The 18,418-nt window shown below is 41.8% G+C and overlaps 1 protein-coding gene across 1 annotated transcript in view; it reads left to right on the top strand.

The window, feature by feature from the left end:
* Window positions 1-18,418, top strand: part of LOC144599769 (protein diaphanous homolog 1-like) — a 193,502-nt gene that overhangs the window by 9,112 nt on the left and 165,972 nt on the right. Inside the window, exons 2-4 of the mRNA XM_078411006.1 lie at window positions 9,592-9,707; window positions 9,918-9,982; window positions 13,905-14,084. Of these exons, the coding sequence (XP_078267132.1) occupies window positions 9,592-9,707; window positions 9,918-9,982; window positions 13,905-14,084 (361 nt within the window). The remainder of the gene's footprint in view (window positions 1-9,591; window positions 9,708-9,917; window positions 9,983-13,904; window positions 14,085-18,418) is intronic.

Raw genomic sequence — 18,418 nt, 5'->3', positions numbered from 1 at the left:
CAAAATGGTTGGTTCTCCAGAGTGCTTAAAATGTTGCTTAAAAGCCAAATCTACTAGCTTCTACTATTTGTCCACCGACTGATATTCTAGCACCCAAGCCCCACTGCTTAGTTTTAGTTTAGTTTAGAGATTCAACAAGGAAATAGGCCCTTCGGCCCACCGAGTCTATGCTGACTAGCAATCCCCGTACACTAACACTAACCTACACACGAGGGACAATTTACAATGTTTACTGACGCCTATTAACCTACAAACCTCTACGTCTTTCGAGTGTGGGAGAAAATAGGAGCACCCAGAGAAAACCCACATGGTCACAGGGAGAATGTACAAACTCTGTACAGACACCAGCCTAGTCATGATTGAACCCGGGTCTCTGGCGCTGCAAGGCAGCAACTCTACCACTTTCACATTTTCATATCAAGGCGCATTGGCAACTGCATCAGGTTTATTTTAATTTAGAGATACAGCATTGAAACAGGCCCCTTCAGCCCACCAAGTCCATGTCGTCCATTAACCACCCGTTCACATGAGTTTCATGTTATCCCACTTTCTAATCGACTCCCTACACACTGGGGCAATTTACAGAGGCTGATCACCTACAAACCTGCACATCTTTGGGATGTGGGAGGAAGCCAGAGCATCAGGAGGAAACCCGCGTGGTCACATGGAGAACGTGTAACCTCCACACAGACAGTACCTGAGGTTAGGATCGAACCTGGGTTTCTCGCGTTGTCGGGAAGTAGCTCGACAAGCTGCGCCAGTGTGCCACCCATTGAGTATTCTGTAATTCATGGTGTAGAATAAAATTACGATGCAATACAGCAATTTTGGTGAACGGTATTATTAATGAACGTGTTCTGAAGCATTTTCATTTTTAAAAAAAATTATTAAAATTTTTTTTTCAGGTGACAGTCCAGCTTTAAAAAATAATATATGCAGGAACAGGGGGCTTGGCTTCTTTTTGACAGGCAGCTGTCAGATGCTGCTCAACTATGGCACCAACTGCTTCTGATCAGTAGGTGTCAGTGTTGCCCTTCTTTTTAATATATTTTTTAAAAAGGGTGTTGTCTGAATATAAAAAGATTTTATATTTTGTGTGCATTTATTTTAAATCGAATTTTTGCAGATGAAAATGGTGCCTGTGGTATTTTTATTTTGTAGTTTTGTTACCACAGATAGTGGTCCATGGCGAAATTTTGTTGATCTTACTGAATTTTTTTTTTAAATGCTCCCTAATGCTGAACAGATGGTCTCAACAAAGAAAGCAGCTGCAAAGCAAAACCACGGTCTGTTTTATAGGCACAGGGAAAAAAAGCTTTTTGTCATTTATTAAAAAAGGCTAGAAACCTTACTTATTTTTCCTCTCATTTCTATATTATGCTTGCAGTAGCATAACTGCAAATTAAAAAAGCCAATGCATAATGGTTTTTGCATGGTTTTATTTCAGCAAGCAAGCAAGGTTCCTGTGTGCATGATCCAGTTTCTTGTCCTCTGCGTAGACTCCATTTTGCAACACGCAGTGATAAACGAAGCTGCATCTTCATGAGCCACCATCACTGCCCCACCCCACCTCCCTTCCCCTGCAGTTTCATTCCTGCTTCAATTTGCTGAGTGCCTTTGGAGAATATTCAGAGCAGGCTTACTGAAAGCCTGTGCAATAAATAGGACAGCTTGATTAAAGCTACTTCAACCCTCGGCGAAGCTCTAAATCGCATTGTCTGTTTTAAATTAAATCAAGAATTACCAAAATTGCAAAATCACAGTAAATGCCCATTAATTTGTAACACGTCATTCATTTTTTGGTGTGGTGTCAGTATCAGTATCTAGTGCAAATTTAAAAGCTTGAATCAATTTTTTTTGTGGATAAGGTGTTGGTAAATCGAGTGATGTTTGTGAGCTTCCTACGTGCTCCAGCCGCCTTTTTTCTGTCAGTGCAATGGACTTCCCTGTCTTTGTTCTCTTTGTATCTCCCACAGCATTTTCTAATTCTCCATAACCTTTCGTAAACATTTAAAATGTTTGAGGATTTGGTTTTTTTTTTTGGGGGGGGGGGGGGAGAGATTCCTGCAGACAAATGTGTGCAAAAAGAACCTCTTTGTCACCTCCACCCAGATTAAAAGCCCAGTTTGCGGAGGTGAGGTAAAGGACGTTGCTGGGGAGCTACAGAAAATAAATGTTTAACTCCTTGCAATCCTCAACAGCTTTCAGCTTTAATAACTTAACAACTGAGCCTAATACAGTACTGGAGGCAGACTGTTCAGTACGAGTGTGAACAGGAGTTGGCCAAGCAGACCTTCAACCTGCGCCATCTTTCAGTGAGATTGTGACTGATCCTGTTTCATTGACTTCACCACTAGACATATTAACTCTTGCTTCTCTATCAAATTCAATGCTCCTTCTCCACTTTGAGGTCTAAGGGCAGAGATTCTCGGGAATCATTGAGGTGTTGGAATCATTGGAGTGGCAGCGCATGCCGCTCTGGGCCGGCCGGGAAGGGGGTAGTCCCTCCGGAGTGGAAGGGACAACATTCCTAAGAAAGCATTTTACTGCATTGCATCATTGCCTCGCTTGAGAACAGCTCCATCCAAGACCGCAGGAAATTACAGAGATAGATAGACGTAACACAAACTAAACCTCCCTTCTGTTGATTCCAAACATATTTAACGCTGCCTCGGCAAAACCATCAGCATAATCAAGGACTAGTCTCACCCTGGACAGTCCCTCTTTTTCCTTCTCCCATCAGCCAAGAGGTACATAAGTGTGAAAACGCATACGTCCAGGTTCAGGGACAGCTTCTTCCCAGTTATCAGGCAACTGAACCGTCCTCTCACCAATTAGATAGTGACCCTGACCTACCATCTACCGTCACTGGACTTTATCTTGCACTAAACATTATACCTTTATACTGTATTTATACACTGTGGATGGCTTGATTGTAATTATGTATAGTCTTTCCACTGACGGGATAGCACGCAACAAAAAGCTTTTCACTGTACCTCGGTACACATGGCAATAACAATAAACTAAAGTAAATGTTGTACATTTTCAATGAAGCTTTGCGAAGAGCCATGTGTCTTTTCCTTTGTCTACCTGGTAATCTCTTGCCGTGATGGAGCTCAGAATAGCGTGCAGTCCAAGAAAGGTCTGACCCAAAACGTCATCTGTCCTTTCCTTTCTTAGACGCTGTCTGACCCGCTGAGTTCCTCCAGGACTTTGTGATCTGTATACCATAGATAGACAGTGTGTTGGGTGTGGTAACCCTGGTTCTGCAGTGGAGTCATTGTTGGTTGGAATAGCCCTGCAGGTTTATTTGTGTCCACCAGAAAGCATATTGGAGATTATATGCATTGCATTGTCTTAAAGCACCTTCCCACATACAGTAAAGCACAATGTGCTGGAGTAACACAGTGGGTGAGGCAGCATCTGAGGGGGCTTTGGATAGGCAACGGTTTGGGTTGGGACATTTTTCACTCCCCCTACAGATGCTGCCTGAACTGCTGAGTTCCTCCAGCACTTTGTTTTGTTCAAAATTCCAGCATCTGCAGTTACTTGTATTTCCTTCAAACAGTGGGATAGTGAGTAGCTTTTTAAAAATATGTTGGTTATGAATGTAATATTAGCCAGGAGACATGTATATAAGGTTTAAAATGAATTAACAGTTCCTATGGCATTTGGCAGAATAGATGGAAGAGTTTTGGAATATACTTTTTGAGACGATTTACACCAGCTTTTCCTGATAAAGCCATGTAACCAAATAAATGTTTCCAATCGATTCAGGACCATGAATTACATAGAATAAAGTAGTTTACAACAAACTTGTATTTCAGGCCATTTGTTTGGCTTCGATACTGTTAAAGAAATTACTTCCAGGAAATTATTGTTCACTTGAACAGGGGCAGATAGTTAAAATGAAATTAGAGCTGAATGTGGAAAAATGATTTCATATCTTAATCATTCAGCCACGTCCTGTTTACCGAACAGCTGCAGCCAAATGCCTGCAATCATCAGGGCTTTGGACTGATCCAGACCAAAGGAAGCCAGATTTATGACTGAGCAACTCAATTAAAATCTGAGCTGCTGTTCCCGAAAGCACATTGTGCTGAACAATGTCATCTCAGTCTGCATCATTGCCTCTTAACTGCTCATCTTTTATGATTACTGTAAGGTTTGGGTCACCCGTCCTTGAAGTGCATTGATATGGATTTTCCAAAGTCAGGGATGTGTTGTGGCCAGATTTAGAAACAGGTTGTTACTTTAATTAGTTGCACTCACTGAAATGGCCTTAAACTGTTGATTTGCATTCCTGTATGCATTCCTGTGGGGTCTGCAGCATTGGAAGTCATTGATCATGTCCGTCCTTGCACATTGAAAGAACTCACTTTGGACTCTAGAGAAACAGCACTGAAACAGGCTATTTGGCCCTCCGAGTCCGTGCCGACCAGCAATCACCCCGTACACTAACACTATCCGACCCACCAGGGGCAATTTACAATTTTACCGAAGCTAATCCCAACCTACAATCTTCTACGTCTTTGGAGTGTGGGAGGAAACCGGAGCACTAGGAGAAAATCCACAAGGTCACAGGGCGAACGTACAAACTCCATAGCAAGCAGCACCCGTGGTCAGGATCGAACCCGGGACTCCGGCGCTGTAAGGCAGCAACTCTACCGCTGCACCTCTATGCAGTTTAACTAATTCTCCCCAGCTTTCTCAGAGGCTTGTATTGTTCTTTTAAGTACTTGTTCAATTTTGTATTTGAACATTAATGACACTGCTCCCTTTTATATTGTGCATTCCAGATCATAGCATCTTAGAATAAACATTTCTTATCTTAAGGCGGCAGAGTGGCACAGCTGGTAGAATGGTTGCTTCATCATGCCAAAGAGCTGGGTTCGATCCTGACCTCGGGTCTGTGATAAGTTTGCACGTTTCCCTGTGACTGCATGTATTTTTCTTCCGGGTGTTTGGGTTTCCTCCCGCATCCTAAAGATGTGTGGGTTTATAGTTAATTGGCCTCTAAATTGCCTCAAGTATGTCGGGAGTGGATGAGAAAATGTGATAACATAAAGCTAGTACAAACAGAATCTCAATGGTTGGCTTGAACTTGGTGGGCCGAAGGGCTTGTTTCCATGCTGTATGTTTCAATCAGTCAGTTAATCGGTCAATTAATCACTTATCTCTCTGATAGTGTAAGAAAATAACTGCAGATGCTGGTACAAATCGAAGGTATTTATTCACAAAATGCTGGAGTAACTCAGCAGGTCAGGCAGCATCTCAGGAGAGAAGGAATGGGCGACGTTTCTGAAGAAGGGTCTCGACCCGAAACGTCGCCCATTCCTTCTCTCCTGAGATGCTGCCTGACCTGCTGAGTTACTCCAGCATTTTGTGAATAAATACCTTCGACTTATCTCTCTGATAATTACCTCAAATCTGTGTCCTCTATTTCTTGACGTTCCCACAGTGGAGCAATTTCTACTGATTCTTTAAAAGTCATTGATAATTGTGAATCCACTTATGTGAATTTTTCCTTTAACATTCCCTCTTCTGGGAGAATTGACTCCACTTCAATTTTTCCGTGTAACTGAAATCCCTCACCTGATGTTATTTTTAGCAAAGTTAGGTTGACTCCTCAAGGTCGTAATACCTTCCAAAGATAAGATGTTGAGAACTGGCCACAATGCTCTTTTTGATACAGTCCCTATTATTTATCAATGGTTTCTCATATCTTGCTTTATTATTCCATGCATCAGTTTATAAGGCTCAAGATGACTCATGCTTTTTCAACCTTCATTTGACTTGTACAATAAAACGTTGTCGTTTCTTTTTTTTGCCAATTTTCTTTTTTTTTACTCTTTTCAAAGCTTCATAATTTTTTGTTGGTACCCCAGTTCTTCCAGAATGCATTGCCTCTTGCTCATGTATATTAGATTCTATCCACCATCTCCAAGTCAATATCCCCCCTTTTGCTGATGACCTTCATTGTTTGCTTATTGTACAGGTCCACCACCAATTGTGTAGGAAAGAATTGCAGATGCTGGTTTAAATCGAAGGTAGACCCAAAATGCTGGAGTAACTGAGCTGGACAGGCAGCATCTCTGGAGAGAAGGAATGGGTGATGTTTCGGGTCTCGACCCAAAACGTCACCCATTCCTTCCTTCCCGAGCTGCTGCTTATCCCGCTGAATTACTCCAGCATTTTGTGGCCACCACCAATGTGTGCCTGTCTATCCCGACAACTGGAGGTCCGGCATCTCCTTTAATCCGGACAAAATATATGAGTGGACTTGAAGTCTTGGCCGGGTGAGTCTGCAATCTCAACCTCATTGGGACTTCCTCGTCAATCGGCAGGTCATTTTCCCCCTGCGGCTGGAACTCTGTCCTGGCCAGAGCCGGCAGATCCATTCCTGCAGCTGTCTTCCGACGCCGACTTTGCGGCCTGCTATCTTGGCTCATTGCGGCCTTGGTGGAACGTTCCGGTAATGTGGCATTTCTCTTGGAGGCCATGACCTCTGTGGTCTAGTGAAATGGATAATCCAGAAAGGCTCTGGAACCAAAGATGTCAAAAATCTGTGGTGGATCTGTACACAAATTAGCTCATTCTCCTAAACACTGAAAGAATAAATTGATGGTTAATTGGGATTGCCAGGATGTGTGGCTTGCTTGGAACTATCTGAGTCACTGAGTGCCTTCAGGTGTTTGCCAGAAATATATCTAAATTAAACATAATTTTTAAACCTTTCCAGGAGATTGTGTGATTGGTCTGTATATGTAGATACCAGGATTTATTTACAATGTAAAACACATGGCCTCAGGAAATGTTAGAGATAGATGCACTTGAAGGAGAAACTAGATGAGGGAACTGGACAAGGGAGAAAGGAATATAAAGAGATTCTATGCTGAGGAAGGAAGGGAAGAAGTTTGCGAGGAGCATAAAGCACTTGCGTGCTGAAGGTTCTCATACAATTCAAAGTAATTTTTGAATAGAGTTGATGGGTCAGATGGCACACTGGTACTTGGTCTATGCATTGTTTGTAGCACTATTAAGGTTCGTTGTCTCATTCCAGCACTGGGCAGCTGAGCAAAAGATTGAATGTTTAATAGCATCATAGATACTTCTCTCATCATTTTTAGAGACACAAGGAACTGCAGATGCTGGTTTACGGAAAAAAAAGGTAACTCAGCAGGTTAGACAACATCTCTTGAGAACAAGGATAGGTGACGTTTTGGGTTGGGACCCTTTTTCAGACTCGACTTGACCTGACCCGAAGCGTAACCTGTCCATGTTCTCCAGAGATGTTGCCTGAGCCGATGATTAATTCTAGCACTTTGTCCTTTTTTTCAATTTTCTTTATCATAGTGACTTTTGCTGGATGGAATTGTTCTTGGGGTTTCCAGTCAGAAGTCAAGACATGACAATTAGGAGCATGACATTCAACTAAACCAGAACTTGGGACAATGTAAACTTCTGGCACTGGGCAGAGGTATTTCATTTTGTTTCTTTCTTGCACAATGGGTGTCAATAGCAATGGGTGTCATCATCAACTGAAGTAGGAACTAATTGATCTGAAGACTTAAATCGTTAACGTTTGGGCTTTAGCACTTATTTTAGTACTTCCATTATGTATACTTTTTAAAAGAAACCATTGTGTTAATAATATGACGGAAGGAGGCCATTTGGCCCATTATGTCCCTGCAAGCCAACAATGGACTTTTCAGCCTTTCATCCATCTGTCTGCAGCTTCTTGGTCATTGGTCCTCCAGGTGGTTTTTAAAGATGATAAAAGTGTCTGTTTCCTACACCCTTTTAGCAATGAGCTCTAGACCTCACATATCTTTAAGTGAGTTGTTTTCTCAGCTCCTTTCAATCCTTCCGCATATTTCTGCAGATCTATCCAGAAGAGGCTTACCAGAATGCTGCCAGGATTAGAGAATATTAGTGATAAGTGTTGAGATTGGACAAACTTGCATTGTTTTCCCTGGAGTATCAGTCTGAGGGACTTGATAGAAAGTATATACAATTATGAAATATGCTAGAGGGGTAGATATGCTAAGCTTTTTCCCAGGTTCAACACGTCAAGGACTGGAGGGCATTTCTTTAAGATGCGAGGGTAAAGTTTAAAGGAGATGTGTGAGGCAAGATTTTGTTTTGCACAGAGTGCTGGGTGCCTGGAACACGCTGCCAGGGGTGCTGATGGAGACAGATACCACAGTGGCATTTAAGTGGTTGTTGAATAGTCGCATAGGTCCCAAGAGTCACAATAGGTGCATGGGTCCATTTGCATGGAGTGTGGATAACGTGTAGGCGGAGATGAATACTTTAACATTGCATCATGTTCAGCATGGACATTGTGACCAAAGGGCTTGTTCTATTTACTGATGCCTCATCTAAAGGAGTGGGTAATCTTATTTTGTTGAGCACCACTTAATTTTATACATCATCAAATAACATAGAAACATAGAAAATAGGTGCAGGAGGAGGCCATTCGGCCCTTCAAGCCAGCACCGCCATTCATTGTGATCATGGCTGATCGTCCCCAATCAATAACCCGTGTCTGCCTTCTCCCCATATCCCTCGATTCCACTAGCCCCTAGAGCTCTAACTAACTCTCGATAACTTGTCGGTGTTTTCGAGCCAAGGTAAACCCCAGCCTGTAAAATTTCTCCAGCCAAAAATAATTCTCCAATCTGGTATCATTTTCACTTCTGTATGCTCTCTCCTTCTTTTGCATCTTTCTTGCAGTATGTTGACCAGAAATGTGCATAGAATTCCAGCTGCAGCTGTTTTATACATTCAGTACGACTGTTGGGGTGGTATGGTGGCACAGCAGTAGAGTTGCTGCATTACAGCATCTGAGATCAGGGTTAGATCCTTAATATGGGGGCTGTCCTTACAGGATTTTGTCCATTCTCCCGATGACCACGTGGGTTTTCTCTGGGAGATCCGGTTTTCTCCCACACTCCAAAGGCTTATGGGGTTGTAGGTTAATTGGCTTCGGTAAAATTGTAAATTGTCCTTAACGTGTAGGATACTGCTGGTATACGGAGTGATCGCTGGTCAGCACGAACAAGGTGGGCCGAAGGGCCTATTTCCATGCTGTAGTTCTAAAGTATGAAGACCTCTGCTGTAGTGATCTTGCTCTTAAAGACAGATATCCTGTGCGCCTCCTTAATCATTGTGGCTGTCCACCCTCCTGCCTTCAGGCGAGTGAAAGTGCACTCACCAGCCAATGATTATATTGAAGAAGAGTCTCGACCCGAAATGTAACCCATTCCTTCTCTCTAGAGATGCTACTTGTCCTGCTGAGTTACTCCAGCTTTTTGTGTTTATCTTCGTTATATTTTTATTTCTCTGCACATAGGTGGCTATATTTACATTATTTTAAATATATAAATCTAAACTTGGGAATTTAATAAAAAATTACTAATTTGTAAGTCAATATCTCCATTTCCCACACCATCTTTCCCGTGCTTCCACTGTTCTCGAGTGTGCCTCCAGAACTGTGCCTTTCTGACATGTTGAAGTCTTAGCATGTGCTGTTCCCTCATCCTCAGTTTAAAGATACCAGAACTAAAAGTTCCTGTTTGTTTCTAGGCCACAGTATTACAAGCTTTTAGAGGAATGCGTGTCTCAAATAGTCCTGCAAAAAAATGGATGTGACCCAGACTTCAAGTGCAGAAAAATTACTCTGGATACGGACCATTTAATAGGTAAATACAGCTTATGTTCTTTGATTTTATTTTGCCTGTATTGCAGGTTTGCAAAAATAATTATGTTTCGACACTTTGAAGCTAACCATAGATGTGTCCACATACACAAATGCAAATGGTAATTTCATCTCATTTTTGGCCTAATATTAGAACTGCACTGTGGCAAGATTGGATGTGCTTAAAAACACTTTCATGGATTTTTTTTCCCAGACAACATGATTGACAAAACCAAGGTGAGGATCAGCGAAACCAAAGCTGCAGAACTGGAAAAAAAGGTAATTCAGCGGTGAAAATGTAAGGCGTAACCTAGTTTTAAGGGTAAATATGACTCTACACTTGCTCTGATGGATAAGTCCACGCACCCAGCTGCATAGACATCATGCCGTCAAATCTTTAATTACAATTTTGTTAGAATATTCAACTAGCTGCCAGTTGTTAGTTTTATATACAAATGTCTACAACTAATAGCTTAAAGAAAAGGCTACCTGTTGCATTTCAAAGGAATTAACATGGGACGTTACTTTGGACTCGAGACCTCAGAGAAACATTGCGGAAACAGGCCCTTCAGCCCACCGAGTCCATTCGGTATTAAAGACCAGCGATCATCCCATGCACTGACACTATCTACACATTAGGGACAATTTACAATTTATACCAAAACCTATTAAACTACAAACCTGCATGCCTTTGGCATTTGGGAGGAAACCAGAGCGGTCACGGGGAGAACATACAAACACTGTAGACACCTCCCGTCGTCAAGATGGAACCCGGATCTCTGGCGCTGTAAGACAGCAACTCTGCTGCTGTGCCACCGTGCCGTCTAAGTTGTTTTCATTAACAAAATAATTTGGCTCTCAATGCCAACTTAGATTTGAGTGACCTCTAATTTAATTGCAGGTGTGATTCTAGTCTGAGCCTTCTGCACAAATTCCCCATGTTTTGGTCTTTTTGTTTAAATTGGGAAATTGAATTGATGTTCATTGATGTTTAGTTTCGAGATACGGCGTGGAAACAGGCCCCTTGGCCCACTAAGCCCACGCTGACAATCGATCACCCCTTCATACTAGTTGTATGTTACTCCATTTTCGCATCCACTCCCAACACACTAGGGACAATTTATAGCGGGCCAATTAACTTACAAACCCACTTATCTATGAGATGTGGGAGGAAACTGGAGCTTTAGGATGTGGAAGGACATTATTTATTCATAATAAAGAAGTTGAAAATCTAAAAGAGTATCCAAAATATTGGTCAGGCAGAAATGACCAACATGCAGCCTTCATGAAAAGGTAAGGAGATGATGTTTATTTTCCACAACCTCTCATTAAAAACTGCCCACCATGAAAAGCTGCAAATTTGTTTCAGTCTGCAGGTTTTAGATCTGCACCACACTGTAGGAGGTGAAACAATCCTTGAAGAATAATCCCTTTAGTCTTTCTACCAATTATCTTAAGTATATCCCCTCTATAAGTGGAAGTTGTGCCTTCCTGTACACCTCTGACCCTGATGTCTTTGGTTCTTTCCCAGTCACCTATGCGTTCACTGACCCTTAGCCATTGGTCCATAATTATTTATTGTTCCTGCATTTTCTGCCAAATCTCCTTATCCTTCTGGTGTCAAAGGAGAGTAATCCTGGGTTCTGCAGCCTGTTCAATTAACTTTTATTTTGGAGCCAGTCGGGTAAATCTTTTCTATATCTTCTACAAAGCCTGTTTATCCCTCCTAATAAGAGCCTGGAGTTGGATGCACTATTGTACCCTGTACCACATTTGTCTTTGATAGAAATTTAACATAAACCTCTCGCTCTCTTCTTTCCCTCTCTTCTCTCTTTGCGCTTTCTCTTTGCTCTCTCTCCTCTCTCTTTCCTTCTTTCCTCATCTCCCACCCTCTCTCTCCCCTATCATCCTCCCTCCATTTCTCTCACCCTCCCTCCATTTCTTTCTCTTCCCCATCTCTCTCTCCCCCTCCCCATCTCTCTCTCTCTCTCTCTCTCTCTCCCTGTATCTCTCTCTCTCTCCCCATCTCTCTCTCTCTCTCTCTCCCCATCTCTCTATCTTTCTCTCTCTCTCTCTCTCCCCATCTCTCTCTCTCTCCCCAACTCTCTCTCCCCATATCTCTCTCCCCATCTCTCTCCCCATCTCTCTCTCCCCATCTCTCTCTCCCCATCTCTCTCTCCCCAATTCTCTCTCCCCATCTCTCTCTCCCCATCTCTCTCTCCCCATCTCTCTCTCCCCATCTCTCTCTCCCCATCTCTCTCTCCCCATCTCTCTCTCCCCATCTCTCTCTCCCCATCTCTCTCTCCCCATCTCGCTCTTCCCATCTCGCTCTCTTTCCCCATCTCGCTCTCTTTCCCCATCTCGCTCTCTTTCCCCATCTCTCTCTCTTTCCCCATCTCTCTCTCCCTCCCCATCTCTCCCTCCCCATCTCTCTCTCCCCATCTCTCCCATCCCCCTCTCCCTCTCTCTCTCTCCCTCTCTCTCTCTCTCTCCCCCTCTCCATCTCTCTCTCTCCCCCTCTCTCCCCCCCTCCCTCACGTCTCAAAATTGCTCATGCTAGATGACACTTTTGATAGTCTATTTACTCAACGTCAATTATACTGCCTGCCTCGGCCCTCTGAATAATCTTTTCAAATAACTCAAACCAATTAGCCAAGCCCTTTTTGCCTTAAAGAAGTTTATGCTGAATGGTTCTTACAATTACACTTGTCCAAATGACTTCTATTTTCTACAGCTGTTTCTCAGTGTTTCCTCGAGCTTTAGATATATTAAAGGAAGATGGTATGATTTTGCTCTGGTCTTTGCAGTTACTTCTCATAATCCCTGCTTTCTCTCCCTGCTCAGGAAACGAGGTTTCTGTCTGTGCAGGCCAATTGATTTGCGTTAATGTTATCCTGTCCTTCAAGCAGAAGGGCATGCCATGAAAGCGATTGTTACCATCAGAGTTAATGCAGGATGAGATGTGAGGAAAGTTGAACGTATGACCTAGAGAAATCGAGCAGATTCCAAATGCCAACTCAAGAACCATTTAATATATTGTGACATTGACTTAATTGAGTTGGGTGTCCTTGTTCTGACTTGATTGGAATAGATTAGGTTAGTTTATTACCATATACACCATGGTGCAGTGAAATTCCTTGCTCAAAATGAAGCTCTGAGAATTGACAGTATATATGATAGTAATAATGCATTGGTGAATAAAATGACAGATGTAAAACAGCAGAATAAGAGCAGAATTAGGCAATTCGTCCCATCGAGTCTGCTCCTCCATTTGATCATGGCTGATCTATTTTTCCCTCATCCTCATTCTCCTGCCTTCTCCCCGTAACCCCGTAAAAAAGATGCAAATGATGCAATGGTCAAAAAGTACAAAGGTACAATCAAGCCATCCATAGTGTGCAGGTACAGGATGAAGGGAATGACATACAGGACAAGATAAAGTCCAGTAAAGACCAATTAAAGATAGTCCGAGGTAGATGGTAGCTCAAGACCACTCTCTAGTTGTTGATGGGATGGTTCAGTTGCGTGATCACGGCTGGGTTAGGAACTGTCCATGAGCAGTGTGTTTTCACACTTCTGTACCGCTTGCCTGAGGGGAGAGGGAAGAAGAGGGAGTGACTGGGGTGAAACTGGTCCTTGATTATGCTGATGGCCTTGCCGAGGCAGCACGAATTGTAGATAGTGTCAATGGAAGAGAGGTTGGTTTGTGTGATGGTCTGGGCTGCATCCACAATTCTCTGCAATTTCTTGCAGTGTTGGATGGAGCTGTTCCCAAACCATGCTGTGATGCAACCTTATAAAATGTTTTCTGCGGCGCATCTGTAGAAGTGTACCACCTTCCTATCTAATTCCTCTTCCAGGTCCAAGGCTCAGTTTCATTGTTTTTTAGGACTTAATTAATGGCCTCACCCCTGACTTAATTGGCCTAAATAACTCACTGCCCTTGTTCTGCTTAGAACTGTAGTGAACACCCAAACGTTAATGGGAATGGACAATTATGCTTGCAGTTATCCTGCATTGATGACTGGTGGACAGACTGATTGCCATTTCTTTAATTCACTCATTAAATAACTTTTTTTTAACACCTCTCCTATGCGGTCAGAATTGAATGTAATCGCATACTGGTTCAAAAGCACAATGAGGAAAATGACAATTTTCTGTGCTCCCTAACTTTTTATATTTGTAATTTTTTTTCTTGCAGCTTGATTTGGAGCTGACTACTCGACATGAACTTCAGGTGGAAATTAGAAAAAAAGAGACTGATTTTGAATCAAAGCTCTCTGAACTTCAAACAAAGCTACAGATGCTCGAGACGGATAAAACCGAGGTGGAAACCGATAACAAGAAGCTGCTGAGCGAAATTAATCAGCTAAGGGATGAGGTAATTCACTTAATTTAGTATACTGCATACCCTCTAAACTCTCAAGAGTGCAGCAATAGCTTACCAGCTTTCCAAACAGACATCGTGGTGAGTGGGAGGTGGTGGAATACAGGTATCTCAAAGGCAAAATGGTTTGTTCATTGGAATCAGAAAAGTACTTGGCTGTTTTGAGGAAACACAAACACATGAGTTGGGAAGAGTGATTGAATGGTGAAGAAATGTTTTGGAAAAGCATGAAGCATGTTTTTCCACATAAATCTGAGGCGGATGTAATAGTGTTTCAGAGGCACAACATGGAAGGATATGGATTAAGTGCAAGCAGATATGTTTATCATGGCATCAGGTTCAGCATTGACATTATGGGTCGAAGGGCCTGTTCCTGTGCTGTACTGTTCTATGTTCTAAATCTGAAAGGCATTTTTAACCCACTTACAAAAATGCTGTGAAATCTAGGAAATTGATGGCTTTAAGGCAGACCAACACAATTTTTGGGAGTTAATGAATCAAAGCGAAATTAATGTGAGGAGAGCTATCACCGTTTAATTAAATGACATAACAGATTTTAGAATCTGAATGGATTAGCCCTGTTTCATAACTTCATAAGTCTGAGGAGCAGAATTAGGCCATTCAGCCCATCAAGTCTACTCCGCCATTTAATCATGACTGATCTATCTTTCCCTCTCAACCCCATTCTCTTGCCTTTGCCCCGTAACCCCTGACACCCTTACTAATCAAGAACCTGTCAATCTCTGCCTTCAAAATATCCATTAACAGATTCCACAACCATATGTGGCAATGAGTTCCACAGATTCACCACCCTCTGACTAAAGAAATTCCTCCTCATCTCCTTTCTAAAGGTATTTCCTTTTATTCTGAGGATATGACCTCTGGTCCTAGGCTCTCCCACTAGTGGAAACATCCTCTCCACTTTCACTCTATCCAGGCCTTTCATTATTCTGTCTACAAACAGTTTATATCATTTAATGTTAGATATTTTAAATTAAATAATGAATTATTAGTCAGTTGGATGGAAAGATATATTGGTACATCTGTAACAATAATCACCATTTGTCAAGAGTGTTTTATTGACATATGTCCCAAACAGAACAATGAAATTCTTTCTTGTAGCAACACAGCAGAATAAGTAAACATAGTATTCTGTAAGCAATATAATAAACAAAAAAATGTTTGCGTGCACGCACACACACATTTATTTAAAAAAAATATTTATTTATTTTTATTTATATATATATGTATATATATATATATATATATCTTACACTATATATATAGATATATACGCTCCTATGTTTTCTTCCCGCTGGCAGATGTGAAATTAGTGTGTGGCCAGGGTCGTGTGGGTCTCTGATGATGATGGCTGCCTGAGGCAGCGACTCCTGTAAATCCCTTTCATGGTGGGTTAGGGTTGAGGGGAGAACAGGGGTGGGGGGAGGTAACCTGATCAAATATTTAACAATCTGTGAGCATACAGCTGTTTGATCACTAAATTTAGTTCTAAAACTGCTTTAAGAACACTGTTCTGCTGGCTGTAAAATTAATTCAGAAAGGGCACAAGAACGGTGACAAATGTGACCTGTGATTAGTCTAACTTGGCATCACGTTCAGCATGAATATTGTCCTCCAATTAGTCTTTTAAATGCATAAACCTTTTGCAGTTAAATCTAGTGGGACAATGAGTAAAACATCACTATTGTTTATTTTTCGTTAGCGATTCAAGTTCTATTTATTTCTCTCTCCCCACCCACCACTCCTCTCCACATAACTCTTCTGTTGTCTCTACGTATTAAATAGCTGTTACAAACATCACACCTGGGCTATCAAAGTTACAAATATGCTTAATTACCATTCAATTGTATTGCAATCAAATACACAAATTGGAAAATGTAGAAACAAGGAAGAAGGGCCTTGATCCAAAATGGCCCGTATTAATAATGTGACAAAAAGAAACTGCAGATACTGGTTTATACCAAAAATAAACATGGGATGCTGGAGTAACTTAGCGGGTCAGGCAGCATCTCTGGTGAAAATGGATAGATGACGTTTCGGGTCAGGATCATTCTTCAGGCAGCACCTATCAGTGTTCTCAAGAGATGCTACAAGACCTGTTGAATTACTGCAGTACCTTGTGGCTTTTTGCAGTGTTTTTGTGCTGAGATTCAGTGAATGATTTGCAGCTGTATCCACCATTGATGCAAGTTGCAGATTTGACCATTCCTGAATTATAAATTTTCTTCTTATCAGCACAGACACTCAGCTTGCATATTTACCATTTTCGGAAATCTTTCATCAATTGCCTTTTTAGTCTTCAGAGATACAGCATGGAAACAGGCCTTTTGGCCCACCGAGTCTGCACTGACTAGCGATCACGCAGTACACTAACACTATTCTACACACGAGGGACAATTTACAATTTTACCCAAACCAATTAACCTACAAACCTGTACATCTTTGGAGTGTGGGAGGAAACCGGAGCACCCGGAGAAAACCGACTGAGTCACAGGGAGAACGTGTAAATTACATACAGACAACACCCTTAGTCAGTATCAAACCCGGGTCTCTGGCGCTATATTCTACCGCTGCGCCACTATGCCCCAATTTTATCCCCCCCATTTTGTGGTCCGGATTTGGTTAATATGTGTTGTCTCACACTGTTTTCATATCTAGATAGTGACTTGTCAGGAACCAGTCTGCTAGCTGCAGAGCACTTGTCAATATTTCCATGTCCATGCACTAGCAATGGAGGTCATTCAATCTCTCACTGCCTCGCTGGACTCAATGCTTCGATTTCAGTCGTGAACTTCAACGTCGATTTCTGTGTCACCATATGTTCCTGTATTCATCTCAGTTTGAATATTTAAAGTTTTCTGGAACACTTCTTGGAATCTGCATGCATAGGAATTTGATCCCTTAAACATACTTTGTTTTAACGATGTGGCATTTGTATAGACATTCTTCTCATGTTACTAATCTACAAGTGGGAAAACTGTCTGGAAGCATACTGTGTCTCCTCTTTATAGCTTTGTACATCAATTAACATTTAGCTGGCTTGAGTTCTGCAAGAAATGATTTGTTTTAAAGTTTTATTAAAAACCAGGTTATTAATAGTACTGTGAAATTTCAGTCATCTGCTTATCATGCCTCAACTCTGAATATATCGCCCAAGCAGAATTCCTGTTCTTTTTTTTATTTTTATGGCTTCCTGTCTTCTGGATGTTATCTACCTTGATTGATTCTCAGTCACAATTCTAGACTGCTTTCAACGTCTCGCCTACATCTCTAAATAGACATTCTCTGCCTCATTTTTTTCTTTGCTTTCCTTTCTTAACACAAGGATTAGCCATGTTTATCTTCTTGTCAAAGCAACCTTTTTCATTTCAGATTATTGGTTCTGTTGCATTATCAGCCTTTCAAAATATGTTCCTTTCCGGTCATTATCGATTCTCACATAGATTGTAGTTTGCATTTTATTTAGTTTTCAACATTCTTTTAACAGCATTTCAGGGGCTTTGAGGAACAAGAGGGACATTCAGTTATACTTTTCAATAGGCTATTTTAGGCATAGTAGACCGAATGGCTGTCTTCTCTCATTCCTTCCACCAAAGTGTGACATGACCATAGGCATCTTTCTGCAAGGTAATATTAGTGGGCAAGTAGAAAATAACATGTAGGGAGGAACTCCAGATGCTGGTTTAAATCGAACACAGACGTAGAGGCTGTAGTAACTCAGCGGGTCAGGCAACAACCCTGGAGAAAAGGAACAGGCAATGTTTCGGGTCGAGACCCTTCCTCAGACAAAATCATATTAGTTTTAGTTTTAGAGGTACAGCTTGGAAACTGGATGTTCAGCTCATTGTGCCCACGCCGACCAGTGATCACCTGTTCACTAGTTCTATCCTACACATCAGGGACAGTTTACAGAGGCCAACTAACCTACCAACGTGTATGTCTTTGAAAGTGGGAGGGAACCGGAACACCCGGAGAAAACCCATGCAGTTGCAGGGATAACATACAGGTTCCGTACAGACAGCACCCGCGGTCAGGATCAAACCCAGGTCTTTGGTGCTGCAAGGCAGCACTACTGCAATTCTGTGCCTCCCTTTAATTAGTGGAGTAACTCAGGATGTCAGGCACTTTGTGTCTTTTGTAAACCGGCTTGCAGTTCCTTCTTTCTCTATTAGTTGGAGACAACATGGTTTAAGAAAAAGTAATGCTTGTTTGAGGATGCAGTGAACAGAGTGAATAATAGGTATTAGTGGGTATGGTATATCTGCATACAAATCTGTTGCATACAATAATGGCTCATGTATTTGGAG

This window comes from Rhinoraja longicauda, chromosome 14 (assembly GCF_053455715.1).
Source record: "Rhinoraja longicauda isolate Sanriku21f chromosome 14, sRhiLon1.1, whole genome shotgun sequence".
Lineage (NCBI taxonomy): Eukaryota > Metazoa > Chordata > Chondrichthyes > Rajiformes > Arhynchobatidae > Rhinoraja > Rhinoraja longicauda.
This window is presented reverse-complemented; position numbering and strand designations above follow the sequence as displayed.